At 44.2% G+C, this 17,991-nt stretch overlaps 1 protein-coding gene across 1 annotated transcript in view; it reads left to right on the top strand.

Moving 5' to 3' along the window:
- Positions 1-17,991, top strand: part of shank1 (SH3 and multiple ankyrin repeat domains 1) — an 88,799-nt gene that overhangs the window by 22,465 nt on the left and 48,343 nt on the right. The window contains 7 exon segments of the mRNA XM_061224038.1: positions 207-284; positions 2,038-2,104; positions 7,090-7,259; positions 7,463-7,587; positions 13,256-13,404; positions 16,251-16,364; positions 16,660-16,735. Coding sequence (XP_061080022.1) covers positions 207-284; positions 2,038-2,104; positions 7,090-7,259; positions 7,463-7,587; positions 13,256-13,404; positions 16,251-16,364; positions 16,660-16,735 — 779 coding nt within the window.

Below are 17,991 nucleotides of genomic sequence, written 5' to 3' on the forward strand. Positions count from 1 at the left end.
AATAAACTGTTATATAATAAAACTCTTACTGTTAGCAACCTATATAAAACTGCAGATCCTCTCGACTAGTCTCAAAAACCATTAAGTATTCAATATTGCTATTGGCTATGCCTGTTTTCAGTGCTATTAATCAACGAGTTCACTACTTATGAAGTAAATTGTCTTGTTATTTCTTTAATTGTGATTTCCTTGCTGGGTCCATTCAGGAAAGCTGTGCCCGTATTCTGTTGTATAGAGGTGCCAATAAGGACACAAAAAACAACAGTGGACAAACTCCCTTTCAGGTAATGTGTGCAACCTGTCCAATGCTTACATTTTGCAATGTGGACATACGAAAGGGGCTTTTTAATAACCATTTTGTATTTTTGCCAGTGTTCTTTATAAACCTTATGTGGTGTAACTTGTGGGAGGTTACACATAGTATAATATCTGTGGACTGTAGTCCACGTCTGCTGTATGTGTGCCCACTTCACTGTTTCCTAATTAATGGTAATTAGTTGAAATCAGAAACTCTTTGTTAGAAGCAGGGCCCTTTGCTTTGCTGTAGATTTGACGCGAGGCAGCCATATGGCCCCGATCAGGCCAGAGAGGGCTCCATGTGCTTGAGTCATTGCTCTTGGCACTGGCCGTCTGGGCTGGTTTGGGGTTTGTTTTTGCCAGTATCTGTGCTGCCATTGCTCGACTGTTGAATTAAACATTTAAAATCTCTTTTGAAGCTTGATGTAAGCTCTGCCCAGCGTGTGTTTTGCCAGTCCGGGGCGTGTTTTGTTTCACCATGGCGTGTTTCCTGAGGTCATGGTGTGCTTTGTTAGACAACTGTGTGTTTTGCTAAGCCAGGGTGTGTTTTGTTGGGGCAGGGTGTGGTTTGTTAGGCCAGGGTGTGTTTTCTGAGGCAATGGTGTGCTTTGTTAGACCAGGGTGTGTTTTGTCTGGCCAATCTGTGTTTTGTTTGGAAAGGGTGCGTTTTATCAGCTCAGGTGTGTTTTCTAAGCCCAGGGTGTGTGTTGTTAGGCCAGAGTGTGTTTTATCAGCTCAGGGTGTGTTTCCTCTTCATCTCTTGTTGCTGTTGTGATACTGTTCTTCCACAGCCTCTCTCCAGACACTTAGTAACAAGCTAAAAGAGTGTTATTTTTGATCATATTGATAGTTGACTCATCCAAATTTTGGCCTGTGAAATGAGATGCAGATTGCAACCGTGAGGAATATTTCTGATATTTTAGAAACTCTGGCGTCGTGCTCCCGACATGCTCATAATTCTTATGAATATTGCAGTTGCTAATAGGCTCCTGACACCCTGCATGTCTTAAGGGTTATGCAAACTGTGCAGACTATGAATTTCAGCAGAAACAGTAGCAATGTCTTTACTGGTCATTCTCTAGTTTCTCTAATTCTCTAATTTCACCATGTTTAACAAAATGTGCATTAAATGAAATTGTGCTGCCATAGAAAAACAGTGTTGGACCATCCTTTTTATACTATAAAAGGATGTGCAAAATCTATTGTGCAGGTATAAATCATGAACTGTACTTTTCTTCTCTTCAGTAATTTACAAATGGTGGCAGGAAGAGTGGTGATTGAACTGCCAACTGGCAAAGAATTGATCAAAACAGATTTTCTATAGTTGTATCCTAAATGAAGGTACATCAACACAATGGCCTTCAATCAAAGGGCAGTTTATAGTCCATCGAGGCTCTGTCGCTGGACTGTAAACTGGCCTGAAGTCTGACTTACAAGTAAAGGCAAGTGCTACACTTAAAATCACTTTGCCAAGTTTGTCTTCGTCAAGTCAATGAACTGTGTTTGTGCTGAGAATCCGCTGTTTGACTACACGTGCAGTCTGTGCGTCTCCGTTCTGTACCTGCTAATCCAATTAATAGGGGTCTGTCCTGGGAGGACAGCACTGTTAAAAAATGCTAACTGTTTTCCCTTATACATTCAACATATGTTGCAGTGTGTGTGTGTGTGTGTGTGTGTGTGTGTGTGTGCATGCATCTGTGTGCGTGTGTGTGCATGTGTGCATGTGTGTGTGTTTTTCAGGTTGCAGTAATGTCTGGCCATTTTGAACTGGGAGAGATCATTAAAAACCACCGTGAATCAGATGTAGGTAAGTCTTGTGCCTGTTCTCTGTGTGTGTGTGTGTGTGTGTGTGTGTGTGTGAGACAGAGAGAGAAAGAGTGACAGACAGAGAGACCAAGAGACAGAGAGAAAGAGAAGAGACAGACCTTATCCATTAAGGTATAAGGCAGTTCACCCAAATATGAAATTAAAGTATGTTTCCACTTACCTGTCAGTCCTATCTGTCTATCCATATAGTTTTGCTGAGATATGATGCTTTTTCTAGATTTTTCCTTTTTTTAGATGCAGTTCACTGTGATATCATGGACCTCTATGGACCTCTACCATTGGGTGATAAGTAGTGTGCTGAAAAACATCCAAATATTAAACCTACAAGAAGGACTGAGCGGACGAAGCAGGCCAGCTCATCTATGCGCTCACATCCTGTTGAGGTCATTTGTCTTTCATTTGGCTGTAATGAATGAATGTTTTTGAAAAGAAGAATCGCTTTTATAAAGGGAAACACATCAACAACACTTACGAGGCAAAACGTTGTTTTTGCTTATTGCAGCACCCCCCCAGTGGTCAAAGGACACAAAGTTTATACCACGTTTGGTATCAACACATCAAAGCGTCCTTTCAGAGCTATCGCAATTTCGATTTGAATGAATGAATGTTTTTGAAAATCAAAAATCCATCAGAGAACTTTTGTGAGGCTCGGTCCGAAGATCATGTGTGCCAAATTTGGTGAAGACTGGGCAAACATTGTGGCCTGTGAAGCATTTTAAGACCTTTTGTTAAAATCCAATTTGGTGGCCACATCAATTATGTTGACATGAAAAGTTGTCTCATCCTGGGATCACCATATCATATCATCATATCATTTTTTTAAAGCAAACACATCACCAGTTATTAGCCAAAACACATTTTTACTGATTTAGACACCCCCCAGTGGTCATATAACACATTTTTTGGTCATATAACTCACTCACATGTCTTCAGGAAGGGGTACTGAGTCTATGTACCATATTTGGTGTCGATACATCAAACTGTTGCTGAAATATGAGCTCACTTTCTGTTTGCCGACTTCACCACCAATTTCTTTTTCTTTAAAAAAAAAAGAAATTTCCTAATTTTTCCCTTTTTCTCCAAATTTGGTAGCCAGTGTGTTCATGCCTTCTTTGTTGTGTGAGCGAAAGGAGTTCCTATATTGTCTTGGCACAATTTCGCTAACTATAGTTCACAGCCGGCTAATGTGCACTTTTATGTTTCGCGCAAGTGCAGCAAACAGCCGGCTAAAACCTTCTGCTTGCACCGGTCTCAGTTGAGTTCCGGCTATACAAGAAATCGTTCTGGATTAAATGTGCATTTTTTAGCTCTGTTGATGTTTGGTAGTAATTTGGAGAGAGCTGTTGAGTTTTTATTTTCTGTAAATTGTCAGCGCACTGATTACCTGAAAAGCAGTGGTAAAAATGCATAAAATGTAGAAAATCTCAGCGAAACTATCTGGATGGATTCTGGTAAAGTGGGAACACACTTTCATTTTTGGGTGAAATGCGCCTTTAAGTTGCGGTTGCATCTTTGTAGTATCTACGGTGGGCTCCAGAACTATTGGCACCCTTGATAAATAAATGTGCACAAGAAATGCTGTAAACTAAAAAAATAATAAAGTCACTGACATGTTTTCCAACATGTGTGAAGTAGTCTGCTTTATTAATAATTTGATGGAATCAACCAATCTTATATTTTTCAGATAAAAATGTTATTTCCCCCCAAGAAAAGTTTCACAATTATTGGCTCCCCCGGTTTAATACTTTGTGCAAACATGACCGGCAAAGATGACAGCCACAAGTATTTTTCTATAATTTGTGATAGTGTTAGAGAACACATTTGGAAGGATTTCTGACCTTTACTTCAGAAATCATTGACATCCTTTTTGTGGTTTGCTCTTATCTCAATCCCCCCTCTTCAGTTCAGTCCACACATTTGTCATGGAATTAAATATGAGACTGAGATGGCCATTGTGTGGATTTTTATGTATCTTTAGAGTCATCATCCTACTGTACAGTCTACCTGTGTGACCAAGTGTCAGCTTCCCAGCAGAGACTTACCAGAAGTCCCTGGTACTTAGTTGAATGCATTGTGCCATTGATCTTAAATAGTGCCCCATGGCCATTGTCAGCAAAACATCTCCAAAACATCAATGACCCACCTCCACATTTGAGAGTAGGTATGAGGTGTAAGCATTCCTCTTTTGCCACCAAACATGTCAATGGTATGTACGGCAAAAATGGTTCATTTCTCTTCGAGTCATTTGTCCAATGACATTCGACGAACTCTAAATATTTGCTTTTGTTTATTGTGCTCAGAAAGGGTTGTCTTCATGCCACCATTCCAAAGAGTTTGTTGGTATGGAGGTGCCATTTTATGGTTCTTTTTGTGACATGGTGACCATGATTCAACCAATCTCTGCCATTCTTAAACTGTGATGCTTGGGTTCTTCATGGTCTCTCTCATCATCTTCCTCACTGCCCGTGGGGACAACATTGTCTTCTCGTACATTGTCTGCTTGTATCCTCTTCCTGTCAAGTTTGCAACCATTCCATATGTTTAAAAAATGTTTTATCATTTATGTGTTTTTTGTACTCATTACTAGATTTGTGACGGTCAATTACCATCTGCATCTTCTAAACTGACAATTATTTGTTGCCATGCTTGTTACCTTATTTTTATACTCTTGTGAAACAGGAAGTGATGGAATGACACAATATATTTCCTTTTGACTTAACTCAATTAAGTCAAATTGTATTGTCAATTTAGCTTTGTTTGATTTTATTGAAAATACTTGTTAGAGGTGGCAATCATTTTGACACCTGGGGTTTACAGAATTTTTTATTATTTTTTTTTATTACTTAATAAAAGAAAGTGAAACCTGAGAGTAAATTGTAATAAAAGTATATCGTTTTCCTATATGTTTTTTTAAATTAAGGTTGCCAATAATTCGGGAGCCAACTGTATATATGTATGTACGTATGTATGTGGATATGCATATGTGTATGTCTGTCTGTATTACATGGTGTATGGTATGTGTTTTTGTATGTATGTATATGTGCATGCATGCTGCAATACACATGCATATGCGTATATGTGCATTTGTGTATGTGCATGTATTTTATATGTGTATGTATGAATATATGATGCTTGCATATGTGTGTTTAGGTGTATATGATACATGATTATTATTTGTCAATTAACTTTAAATATATAATTAATTATTATTGTTATATATTGTGTTTTATTTGTTGAATTTTTTATTTGTTTGTAAAATTGTTGCTTTGGCAACACTAGTTTTTATTAGTCATGCCAATAAAGCTCCATTTGAGAGAGAGAGAGAGAGAGCGAGAGAGAGAGGGAGCGAGAGAGTGGGAGTGAGAGGGAGAGAGAGAGTGGGAGAGAGAGAGAGGGAGAGAGAGAGAGGGAGAGTGGGAGAGAAGTGGGACAGAGAGGGAGAGAGAGAGTGGGAGAGAGAGAGAGAGAGAGTGGGAGAGAGAGTGGGAGAGAGAGAAAGGTGTGTGTGTGCACAGTGTCTTAGCCTTTGCGTTTCACATAATACAGACTGCACCTGTTAGCATAGAACAGTCCACCTTTTCAACCTGTTGTCTTCACAGTTTGCATGTTTTGCACCCACACTGGAGCCTCTGTGATGAAGTTTGAATTTTAAACACTAAGTCAATACTTTTCATGTAGAAACAACCTGCCACTCATCAATGAATCGGTGAATAACTTTTCTGGCTTGAAGTCCCGAGAGTCTGTACCATCTTCAGTCTGCACCTCTTGCTTTTATGACAAAATTGCTATAAGAGATTTGTGGAGCTCAACTTTATATGCCTACTGATCTCATAACTGCTGGGATAAAAAAAGAGACTCAAGTCTTTGTACCTTGAGGATATACTGCTTTTAGAAATATGTAATATATAAAGAAAAGTTTAATGGTAGGGTCGCTCCGGGAAAAGTAATCAGATTTCATGCTGGAACAATAATACATTTCAGGGGTTTTGACTGTTGCTGAAACTCTGGATAGGCACATTTTGACCCTGAGGACAACAGGGGGGTTCATTTACTGCTTAAATTAGCTGCTATTATCTGGGGAAAGGAAGTCGTACAAAATCCAGATCATTAAATCTTCAGCACTTAACATGGATATTTTGGTGATAAGTAGGATGCAGAGGGAACTTGTCTGCATTGCAAAAACAGCTTTTTGAATAGGAATCATGTAAGATCGTTTACAGAATCACCTGCAATCAAAGCGTTGTGACAATCAACATAAAATATCGTAAAAGATCGTGTATAGTGATTGGACAACAGTATAACAATAATAACAGAACAACAATAACAACAAGTCAAGGGAATAAGAGAATGAGAAAAAATAGTTTTCAGTTGTTTAAAAAAACCCAAAAAACGAACAGAATCTGCTTGTGAAATTGATGGGGAATATCTGGAGTATCGGAGTCCAATTAGGACCATATGTACGAGTCTGTTTTACAGTGAACATTTCACAGAGTAGGTTTCACAAAAGCACCCACACACTTGAGTGCAGGAATTGGATCAAATGGCCAGCCTGATAACTTGGTCAAGTACAAGTGATTAGATGCAGTACAATGGCTAGCATTATTTCCGAGGATATTTTTATGAATACTGAATTAAAGGGTTTAAGTTCCACGACTAATCTATGGAACTAAAAACATAGACATATACACAATAATGTTCATATTGTCCTCTTCATTGCCCAGGAACTTGAGAACTTGAGACTGCACCTTGAGACGTCTGTGTTTGTGAATGTCCTCGGTGTTTTTTCTGTCCTGGCTCTGCTGCAGTTGGAATGATCTTATTTTTACATGCTTTCGTTGCAAACTTGCGTTTGTTAACGTTGTCTGTGTGAACCCTTTTTAATCATCTCAACATCAGACATTTTAACATTACGTTTAATTTGTCTCTGTTCTTCCTTCTGCGTGTTTATCGTTTTCTCTCTCTCAGTCCCCTTCCTCGAGTCCCCGAAATACGCCCCCCAGAGGCGAGAGAGTGCCCGCACCCTGGCGCTGCCCCACCCCCACCCTTTCCTCCGCGCCAACAGCGACAACAGCATGAACCTTCCTGATTGGATGGCCTTTCCCAACACCCCCAGTACCAACATAGTGTCTGTGCAGGTAAACCCGCTCAGCTCTTCTCTGCATTTCCTGCTGATGGTCCGAAAGCCGGACTTCATCTTCCTCTGACATCACAAGTTGTGTCATCATTCCCCTTGGGGGTGCTTCCATCTGATTTCTAAAAAGAAATTCTCCCTCTCCCTCTCCCTCTCCCTCTCCCTCTCCCTCCCTCCCTCCCCCCCTCACCTCTCCTCTCCTCTCAGGGGTATAAGCCTTCAGGGACCCTGCGTAGCTCCAGCAGCCCCCGGGGAGCCCGCACCCGCTCCCCGTCCCGGGGGAGGGGAGGAGAGAGGGAGGACCGCAGCCGGCAGCCCCGAGGGAGGCAGGGGTGAGAGGCAGCCTTCTGTCTGACACTAACATGGGGCTGAGAGAGGCAGCCTTCTGTCTGACACTAACATGGGGGTGAGAGAGGCAGCCTTCTGTCTGACACTAACATGGGGCTGAGAGAGGCAGCCTTCTGTCTGACACTAACATGGGGCTGAGAGGCAGCCTTCTGTCTGACACTAACATGGGGGTGAGAGAGGCAGCCTTCTGTCTGACACTAACATGGGGGTGAGAGAGGCAGCCTTCTGTCTGACACTAACATGGGGGTGAGAGGCAGCCTTCTGTCTGACACTAACATGGGGGTGAGAGAGGCAGCCTTCTGTCTGACACTAACATGGGGGTGAGAGAGGCAGCCTTCTGTCTGACACTAACATGGGGGTGAGAGGCAGCCTTCTGTCTGACACTAACATGGGGGTGAGAGGCAGCCTTCTGTCTGACACTAACATGGGGGTGAGAGGCAGCCTTCTGTCTGACACTAACATGGGGGTGAGAGGCAGCCTTCTGTCTGACACTAACATGGGGGTGAGAGGCAGCCTTCTGTCTGACACTAACATGGGGGTGAGAGGCAGCCTTCTGTCTGACACTAACATGGGGGTGAGAGGCAGCCTTCTGTCTGACACTAACATGGGGGTGAGAGAGGCAGCCTTCTGTCTGACACTAAGAGAACTGTAACTTCTCTGCCACTCTCTCTCTGCTACTCTCTCTGCTACTCTCTCTCTGCTACTCTCTCTCTGCTACTCTCTCTGCTACTCTCTCTGCTACTCTCTCTCTGCTGCTCTCTCTCTGCTGCTCTCTCTCTCTGCTACTCTCTCTGCTACTCTCTCTCTGCTACTCTCTGCTACTCTCTCTCTGCTGCTCTCTCTGTTACTTTCTGTTGTTTTTTTTGTAAAACATGGGTGTTAATTAGGGTGTGTAGGGTGTAAATGTGGTCAGCAGTTTGATGTTTTGGTAGGAAGCCAATCTGACCATTACTCAAGACATTGTGCTTGATAAGGAAGGCCTGTATACGGGCGTTTAGAATACAGCAGAAAACCTTCCCCAGGTTACTGTTCACACAGATGCCTCGGTAGTTATTGGGGTCGAATTTGTCTCCACTCTTAAATATCGGGGATATAAGCCCCCTGTTCCAGACCTCAGGAAAGCAGCCAGCTTGTAGAACAAGGTTAAATAGTTTTAGAATTACCCTGCGCATTTCAGGGGTGCTGTGCTTCAGCATTTCTGTTTTTATATTGTCAGGTCCACATGCTTTGTTGGGTTTGAGTTTTAGGAGTGCATCTGCCAATTCCTCCGACGTGATGTCGTAGTCGAGGGGGTTTTGATGGTCTTTAATGACTTTTTCGAGTGTGTCTAGTTTTTGTGTTATAATTTGTTGGCCAATTGTGAGGTTATCGGGAGGGATTGAATGTTGAATGAAATAGTTCCTCCATACCTCTCCATCTTTTAGCGGTAGCTCTTGTCTTTGTTTTGGGTTCAGTGTGTTCCACTTTTCCAAGAACTGATTTTGATTGATGGAGCTTTCAATTTCTTCAAGTGTTGCATTATAGTGAGTTAGTTTTTTCTTTTGAATCATATGTTTATATTCTTTAAGTTTTTTACAGTAGTTTTGTCTCAACTCTGAATTGTCTGGTTTCCGGTGTTTTTGATTGGACAATTGTCTGAGATTTTTTTTTTTGGGTTTGGGGTTACCTCTGGAGAGGTTTGCTTTATCTGAAATTGTTTGGTATAATTCATCTACCAGATTTACTGCTGTTTTAACAGCTTGTGGATGTGGATCAAATTTTGTTAGTAAAAAACTGTTAATTTTATTAGTAATTTCGATAGAGTTGGATGCATTGATGAATTCAGACACACTGTCAGATGTCCATTTATAGGATGGTTTGAGTTTAATTAGTTTCTTTGGGTTTGTCTTGACTTGCATCATTCTTTTCTTTTTTTTTTTTAAAGATATTTTTTAGGCCTTTTTCAGCTTTATTGGACAGTATATAGTATAGAGAGACAGGAAGAATGGGAGCGAGAGAGAGGGGAAGACATGCGACAAATGTCGGACGGTCGGATTCGAACCGCCGACGTCGCGGCTCGTAATGAGCATGCGGTCAGTGCTCTACAGGCTGCGCCACCGAGACACCCCTGCATCATTCTTTTCAGGTATATATTGATTTGACAGTGATCTGAAAGAGGAAGCAGTGGTCTTACAGTAAATGCGTTGATGGAGGAAGGGTCCATGTCAGTAATTGCATAGTCAACTACACTAGACCCAAGAGCTGAGCAGTACGTGAACTGACCTAATGAGTCCCCTTTCATCCTACCATTCAGAAAATACAGGCCTAGGCCTCGACAGAGGTGCACCACTTACCATATTGGTTGATGACAGAGTCAGGGTTGTGTCTAGGGTTTGTTGGGTTTTCTAAGTTTGGTGACATGATAAATTTGTTTTCTTTTGCACTAATTTCAACGATTTCATCCAGGCCGGTTGTGGCATTGAAATCTCCACAGAGCAGCACATTCCCCTGAGCCTGAAAATGGCTGCGCATTTGAGCATACAGTATGCTGTTCAATTATTTATTTATTTATTTTCCTCCTTCCCTTTTTTTTACAGTTTAGCTCAATTTTTTGAAGATGAGATGAAGAAGTTGTCTCACCTCTCCGATGTCTGTGCAGACAGGGTGTTTTTTACCTTGGAGAATGTCTGAGTAGGTTGGATTGTGCTGTGAGACTTCTCAGCAGTGACAGCTGTCCAGCAGAGTGCAGTCCTCACATGAGCTGGTGGTGTGGAAGGCCCTTCGGTGGGAGCACAGTTCAGCTTGGCTGGGTCCTGCGTGGTGCTGGGTTGAGCACTCTTGGGTTGAGCTCGGCTGGGCTGTGTCCTGCTAGGCTGGGTCTTATTGGGCTGGGCCCTGGTGGTTTGGGCTGGTTTGGTTGGGGTTCTGGCGGGATAAGTTCCACTGCGCCGGGTTCGGTTGGTCTGCTGGTGAGTGTGACGGACTCCACTGAGGTTGGGTTCCTGTCGTCTGTCGCCGGGTGAGATCGCCTGGCTGGGTCGGAAAAGAGGGGAGGTTCTGCCTAGAGTTGCATCTTTCAGGTCTTTTGCCAGTTGTCTGACTGCGTTACGTGTTAGGTGCACATGGTCATAGAGATGTTCCTCAGACAGAGATGGATGCTGGGCAATGCGAGTGTTTGGGATTTCTGAACAGTATGACCATATGTCTTGGTTGATCTTGTTGATCAAGTCTTTGGGGAAGTCTTTCCTGTGGAGGAGTGATGAAAGTATGATGTTTGCAGTTGGGAATTGTTCATGGGCCTTCTCTACCATAATCTTGATTGACTCTGCCACTGCTTCTCTCTTTGATCTCCGGTTGTTTGTTCCTGTATGGTTTATGATGTTTTGTCGGTCAAAAAGAGTGGAGGGGCAGAGAACTTTGTGAGTGGATTCTGTGGTGGGGCACCAAAATTTTGCTACTCTGTGGGTGGGAAACAGTTTCAAGGGGTCAAGGAACCGTCCATTAGAGTCCATGAGTAGGGCTGTTCTTGTGGCTGGCCGGTCTTGTACAGCAGGTGAGGTAGTCTCTGTCGAGGGAGCAGTCGGCATTGGCAGGTAGAGTGGGTTTGGTGGTGGGACTGTGTCCATCCGCTGAAATTCTGTTCCTGCTGGTGTCTGGGTTGCTCTCTGACAGTGAGGCTGTAATTGTTGAGTTGGTGGGTAGGCTGGTAAGCGGTTCAGTAAGGCACTGGATGATGTTGTGTTTCTGTTCTAAGGACATTTTTACTTGTGCCAATTCAGTGTTTAGGCTGTTGTTTTGTTCCTTCAATTTGTTCATTCTTAATTCAAGGTTTTTTATTTTGAGTTCATTTTCCTGTTTAAAATTTTTTAATTCTTCCTTCAGCTGTTTAATAGTGTCACTGTCCATCAGCTGACTTTCCTTGTATTCAGCAATTTCCATCTCTACAAACGACAGGCACTCCTGGATCCTCTGCACTGACACTGTCCTGGTGTCTGAGGAGAGTGAGGGAGAGTGCAGAGGGAGGGGCAGAGGCAGAGGGAGGGGCAGGGGCAGAGGCAGAGGGAGGGGCAGAGGGAGGGGCAGGGGCAGGGGCAGGGGCAGAGGCAGAGGGAGGGGCAGAGGGAGGGGCAGGGGCAGGGGCAGAGGCAGGGGCAGAGGCAGAGGGAGGGGCATGGGGCAGGGGCAGAGGCAGAGGGAGGGGCAGGGGCAGAGGCAGAGGGAGGGGCAGAGGGAGGGGCAGGGGCAGAGGCAGAGGGAGGGGCAGGGGCAGAGGCAGAGGGAGGGGCAGAGGGAGGGGCAGGGGCAGAGGCAGAGGGAGGGGAATGGGGAAGAGGGAGGGGCAGAGGCAGAGGGAGAGGCAGAAGGAGGGGGGGAGGGGGCTTTGAGTTATCTGCTGTTGCTGCTGCAGAGGAGACAGTGGGTTTGACTTTCTCTACCTGGGTTTTAAGTTTTGGAAAGTCTCTTTCAAATTGCCCCAGGCTTGACTCTGATCCCTGGACCATCACTGTTCCATTGTTGTACAAGTTGACATTGAATTTTGGCTTAGAATCCAAATAAAGTTGCCTCATTGCTTTGCTCCCAGCCATTTTTAAAGCTTTGTTGTAGGAACTAGGGGTCTGGTGCCATTCTTCTGGATGATTAGTAAAGAACACCAGATCTACCTTTGTTTTCCTACCATTTAGGACCATGAAGTCAGCTATTAAGGTTTCTGGAGAGTCTCTTAGTACCTGTTCCTTTCTTTCTCTGAGCTTCACTAGTGGCTGTGGCTGGGTAGCTGACAGCAAGGCTACTGAGGCTCCGCCCCTTTAATGTATCCATTTCCAACTGTCATGGAATGTTGACAGTGGCACACACTGTGGCAGTTGGTCTGCCTGCAGCTTTTATCACAGATAGCCTTATTAGCTGCTAACTTTAAATGACTTAGTTTGTGGCTTACCTCCTGCTTTTCTTTCCCAAATGATGTTGTTTTAATGTTCATTTGGTGGTCTTGTCAGGGTTCTTGTTGAGGGTGCCTCCCTGTGTTGACAGTTGATGGAGTTTCTTTGTATATTCCTTTGGTAGTTTCTTTGGTGGCTTCTTAGTGAAAAGTTAGCTAAAGTTAGCCAAAACAGAGCCAGATTTCTTCTTTTACAGATATACAAAAATCCAAATGGAGTTTCCTGGAAAAAACTTACTCAGTATGTCCCCATAGTCTTCATTTTTATACCTTTAGTTCTTTAGACTAGTCTCTTAACCAGTAGTTTAATACATGTTTATGTTTATGAGGAGCTCATATTTGCTGCTGTTCTGTAGCTCTAGAACTGTCTCTCAAAGCTCTCTGCTACTCTCTCTCTGCTGCTCTCTCTGCTACTCTCTCTCTCTATGCAACAGCCTCTCACTACTACACCTTCTCTCTGCTACACGCTCTCTCTGCAATACCTTTTCACTCCTACACCCACTCTGCTACACCCTCAAACTGCTACACCCTCCCTGTGCTACACCCTCTCCCTGCTACACCCACTCGATGCTATACTCTTCTGCTCCTACACTCCCACGGTTACACTCTCTGTTTACTACACCCTCCCTCTGCTACACCCTCTCTCTGTTCTTCTGCCCTGCCTCGGGCTACACTCTGTATATTATTCGGGGTAATGAGGCGCCCCCTTACCGCTCTCTCTGTCCCCTCCCGGGCAGGTCGGGTTCAGGCGCCAGTACGGGCACGGTGGGGGGTCAGCGGCGGCGTCTGTACAGCGCTGTCCCGGGGCGAGTGTTCGTGGCCACGCGGTCTCACACTGCGCAGGGGGAGAGGGAGCTCAGCCTCAACAGGGGCGACAAAGTGAAAGGTGAGGGAGAGTGGGGCTGCCACAAAGCAACACTACACACGCAGTGCCACAATATCACCCTGCAAACACCACACTACACACACAGTGCCACACCATCACCCTGCAAACACCACACTACACACACAGTGCCACAACATCACCCTGCAAACACCACAGGGCAATATCACCCTGCAAACACCACACGACACACGCAGTGCCACAATATCACCCTGCAAACACCACACTACACACACAGTGCCACAATATCACCCTGCAAACACCACACTACACACGCAGTGCCACAATATCACCCTGCAAACACCACACTACACACGCAGTGCCACAATATCACCCTGCAAACACCACACTACACACGCAGTGCCACAATATCACCCTGCAAACACCGCACTACACACACAGTGCCACAATAACACCCTGCAAACACCACACTACACACAGTGCCACAATATCACCCTGCAAACACCACACTACACACAGTGCCACAATAACACCCTGCAAACACCACACTACACACGCAGTGCCACAATATCACCCTGCAAACACCACACTACACACGCAGTGCCACAATATCACCCTGCAAACACCACACTACACACAGTGCCACAATATCACCCTGCAAACACCACAGGGCAATATCACCCTGCACGCCATGGCACATCACCACTCAACATATCACATCCCAATAACACACTACACTCCACAGCATAACACACTACACTCCACAGCATAACACACTGCACTCCACAGCATAACACACTACACTCCACAGCACAATAACACACTACACTCCACAGCATAACACACTACACTCCACAGCATAACACACTACACTCCACAGCATAACACACAACACACACCACTGTAAAATATTACGCTGCACACCAGAGCACAATAACCCTGTACACACTACAGCACAATTACACACTACACAGCACAGCGACACACTACACACAGCACAGTAACACACTACACACAACACAGAAGCACACTACACACAGCACAATAACACACTGCACACAGCACAGCACAAAAACACACTACACACAGCACAGCACAATAACACACTGCACTGCACAGCAACACACTGCACACAGCACACTAACACACTACACACAGCACAGCACAATAACACACTGCACTGCACAGCAATACACTACACACAGCACAATAACACACTACACACAGCACAATAACACACTACACACAGTACAGTAACACACTACACACAGCACATTAACACACTACACACAGCACAGTAACACACTACACACAGTACAGTAACACACTACACACAGCACAATAACACACTACACACAGTACAGTAACACACTACACACAGTACAGTAACACACAGCACAGCACAGTAACACACTACACAGCACAGCAACACACTACACACAGCACAGTAACACACTGCACTGCACAGTAACACAGTACACACCACAACACAGTTCCTAATAAAGTGCTAGCTGAGTGTATGTTAATAAAACACATGTGAAGCTTAATTTTCCAAAAACAAAATCCGATTTTCTGATCATTCATGTGTCTGGAAAAAATATATGTAGATGTTTTGTATTTGGAGAGGTTTGGGGACACTTGAGGACATCTGGGTGCAGTTTTGGGAAAACTCATTTTGAAATTGAATGCCAGTCAATATCTTCACCATATTTTGTACACAAGTTTACATCTAGTTTGTGCACAAATATGAAGTAGTACTGGGTTGGCCATTGACTTAAAAATTGAGATATTCATTGCTAAACTATAAAAACAAAAGGCGTTTTTTGTAGATATAGATTTTGAAGGTACAATAGGTAATTTCGGACTCCTAACGGACATGAGAGCAACTTATTTGGCTATGTAACTAAGACATAATAGTCTACCACAAACAATGCAACTGTAACTTACAATTTGAGACAAATAAAGGTTTAGCTAAACACGCATGATTTAACAAGAAATAAAAGGAACGTGTAGCTGCCCAAATTGCGCTTCAGACAAGCGATCACTGAAGCTCTGTTTACTATTGCTTATTATCAAAGTGAAGAATATATGTCAAGTTATAAAACAATACCAGTTTGTTATCGGTAGCAACAAGCAAATTAGCTATTAGTTAGCTTGCCGAATTTACAAATATCCTCCTGAGGCACAACGTTTGTGCAACTATGCTCGCAACACTCGCTGCTATGTTCGTATTGCCTCTGGTGGATATTTGTAAATTCAATGATCAAGCTATGGCTAATTTGCTTGTTTGCAAACTGGTATTGTATGTTTCGCTACTGTCTTTCTTTTATTTCTCAGGCTCATACTGTCACAACCTGGTCCTCATGTTTCCAAACGCCAATGACAGACTCCAAAGGCAATCAAAAGCCGAGAATAAAAATTATATACTGAAAGCTTACGTATTCCTGCTGCAGGTATAATTGAATATGCTTGGCTAATCAGAAACGGCTAATAAGCTGACTTGTCAATTACCTTTGCTCCCATGTATAAAAAGAGATGTCTTTAACAGTCTTTAACCTCACCTTCGCTGTCATTTCAAATCCAATGTGCTGGGCTACAGAGCCAAAACATCAGAATTTATTAAAACAGTCAATGCCATGCGTCCAAGTACTTAACATACTTTCATTTATATAAAAATCTAAAGTCTAAAATTGTGGAGTACATAGCCAAATCAAGAAACAAATATGTTTTAAATATGTTTAACAGCAACCTACACCTTCACCAATTCACTTGTAGTTACTAGATACTGTAAATTTGTGGGTGCTTTGCATTTGTGTGTGTTTTTGCAGAGTGTATTTTTGACTGTAGTGACACGCTGCTTTGTGTGTGTCTGACCTCTCCCGTGGCAGTGTTGAGCGTGGGCGAAGGGGGCTTCTGGGAGGGGACGGTGAAGGGCCGAACAGGCTGGTTCCCCTCCGAGTGTGTGGAGGAGGTGGCTGTTCGCAGCCAGGACAGTCGCTCAGGTGAGACACGGGCACACGGCGCCTCTGCCGGAACGTTCTGGAAAACACCGCACGAAGCCGCACAGGAGCGGCGAGGTGCACCGCTGATGGGGGGGGGGGGGGTCGATAGGGGGCGAAAGCACAAGCAGTTTGGAAAAGTGAGAAACAAGAGAGTTTTGTGAAGAGTCTTCTGCTCTGTTTCTTCCACAAACTTGGACATATGCAGCTGACCACGTCAACATCTACAGAAGCACCGGACCACAGGACCAGGGTGGCGGCGCAGAGATGCTAATTCCGTCCTGTTTCTGCATTGTAGATAGCCGCAGCGAGAAAGCCAAGAGACTGTTCCGCCACTACACCGTTGGGTCGTACGACAGCTTTGATGCCCCCAGGTAAGGACTGGAGCTCCAGTGGACTCTCTCTCTCTCTCTGGGAGCTGTGGGTTGGGATGGGGGGTACTGATTAGTCAGGCGGAATGTTGGCTTCCTGAGTGCAGGTAGAAGAGTACTTTCGGTATCTAGACTTGATGCTAGACTCTTGATTGCTTTTGAAGTCTGTTATTGGTGTTTGTCAACATAGGTACGGCTAAGCTAGACTAACCTTGGACCTTGGCTATGTTGAGCTATATGGGACCACGCTGACTCTTGTACAGGCATGTAGCTGATGATGTGTAATGGAATTGTCCATGGTGATGGCAATCTAGTCTGTTCACCTTTTCCGCTGTGAGATGGATGTGTTCTGCAGTGAGATGGATGTGTTCTGCAGTGCAATGGATGTGTTCTGCAATGAGATGGATGTGTTCTGCAGTGAGATGGATGTGTTATGCAGTGCAATGGATGTGTTCTGCAATGAGATGGATGTGTTCTGCAGTGAGATGGATGTGTTCTGCAGTGAGATGGATGTGTTCTGCAGTGTGGTTGATGTGTTCTGCAGTGAGATGGATGTGTTCTGCAGTGTGGTTGATGTGTTCTGCAGTGAGATGGATGTGTTCTGCAGTACAATCGATGTGTTCGATAGTGAGACCACACATTTGACTCCTGCATCTTGGCTGCTTGGAACGTTGTGACGGTTGTAGGTTGTAGGACCTCTATGTAGGTTTGGGCTGCATCTGTGGGGCTGGTTTGGTTGCTGCTCATGTTTTGTGTAATTTCCTATTGCATCTCAACCGCATCTACATGTGCCTTTTCTCAGTGCCATTCTTGGATATTTATGCAGTTTTGGGACTAGTGCTAGAGGCTGAATAAATTGTTTCAGATTTTTCTGTAGTGTCCCCACTGATGAACCGGCCCACATGTATAGCTGACCTGAGGCTGCTAGCCTCCACTCCAGGAGTTTGCTCTTTTCTGAATGAACATTTCCCTCACTGCTACTATCTGAACTCCCCTTCCCTCACTGCTACTATCTGTCTGAACTCCCCTTCCCTCACTGCTACTATCTGTCTGAACTCCCCTTCCCTCACTGCTACTACTATCTGAACTCCCCTTCCCTCACTGCTACTATCTGTCTGAACTCCCCTTCCCTCACTGCTAGTGTCTGAACTCCCCTTCCCTCACTGCTACTACTATCTGAACTCCCCTTCCCTCACTGCTAGTGTCTGAACTCCCCTTCCCTCACTGCTACTATCTGAACTCCCCTTCCCTCACTGCTA

Source organism: Conger conger, chromosome 16 (genome assembly GCF_963514075.1).
Source record: "Conger conger chromosome 16, fConCon1.1, whole genome shotgun sequence".
Lineage (NCBI taxonomy): Eukaryota > Metazoa > Chordata > Actinopteri > Anguilliformes > Congridae > Conger > Conger conger.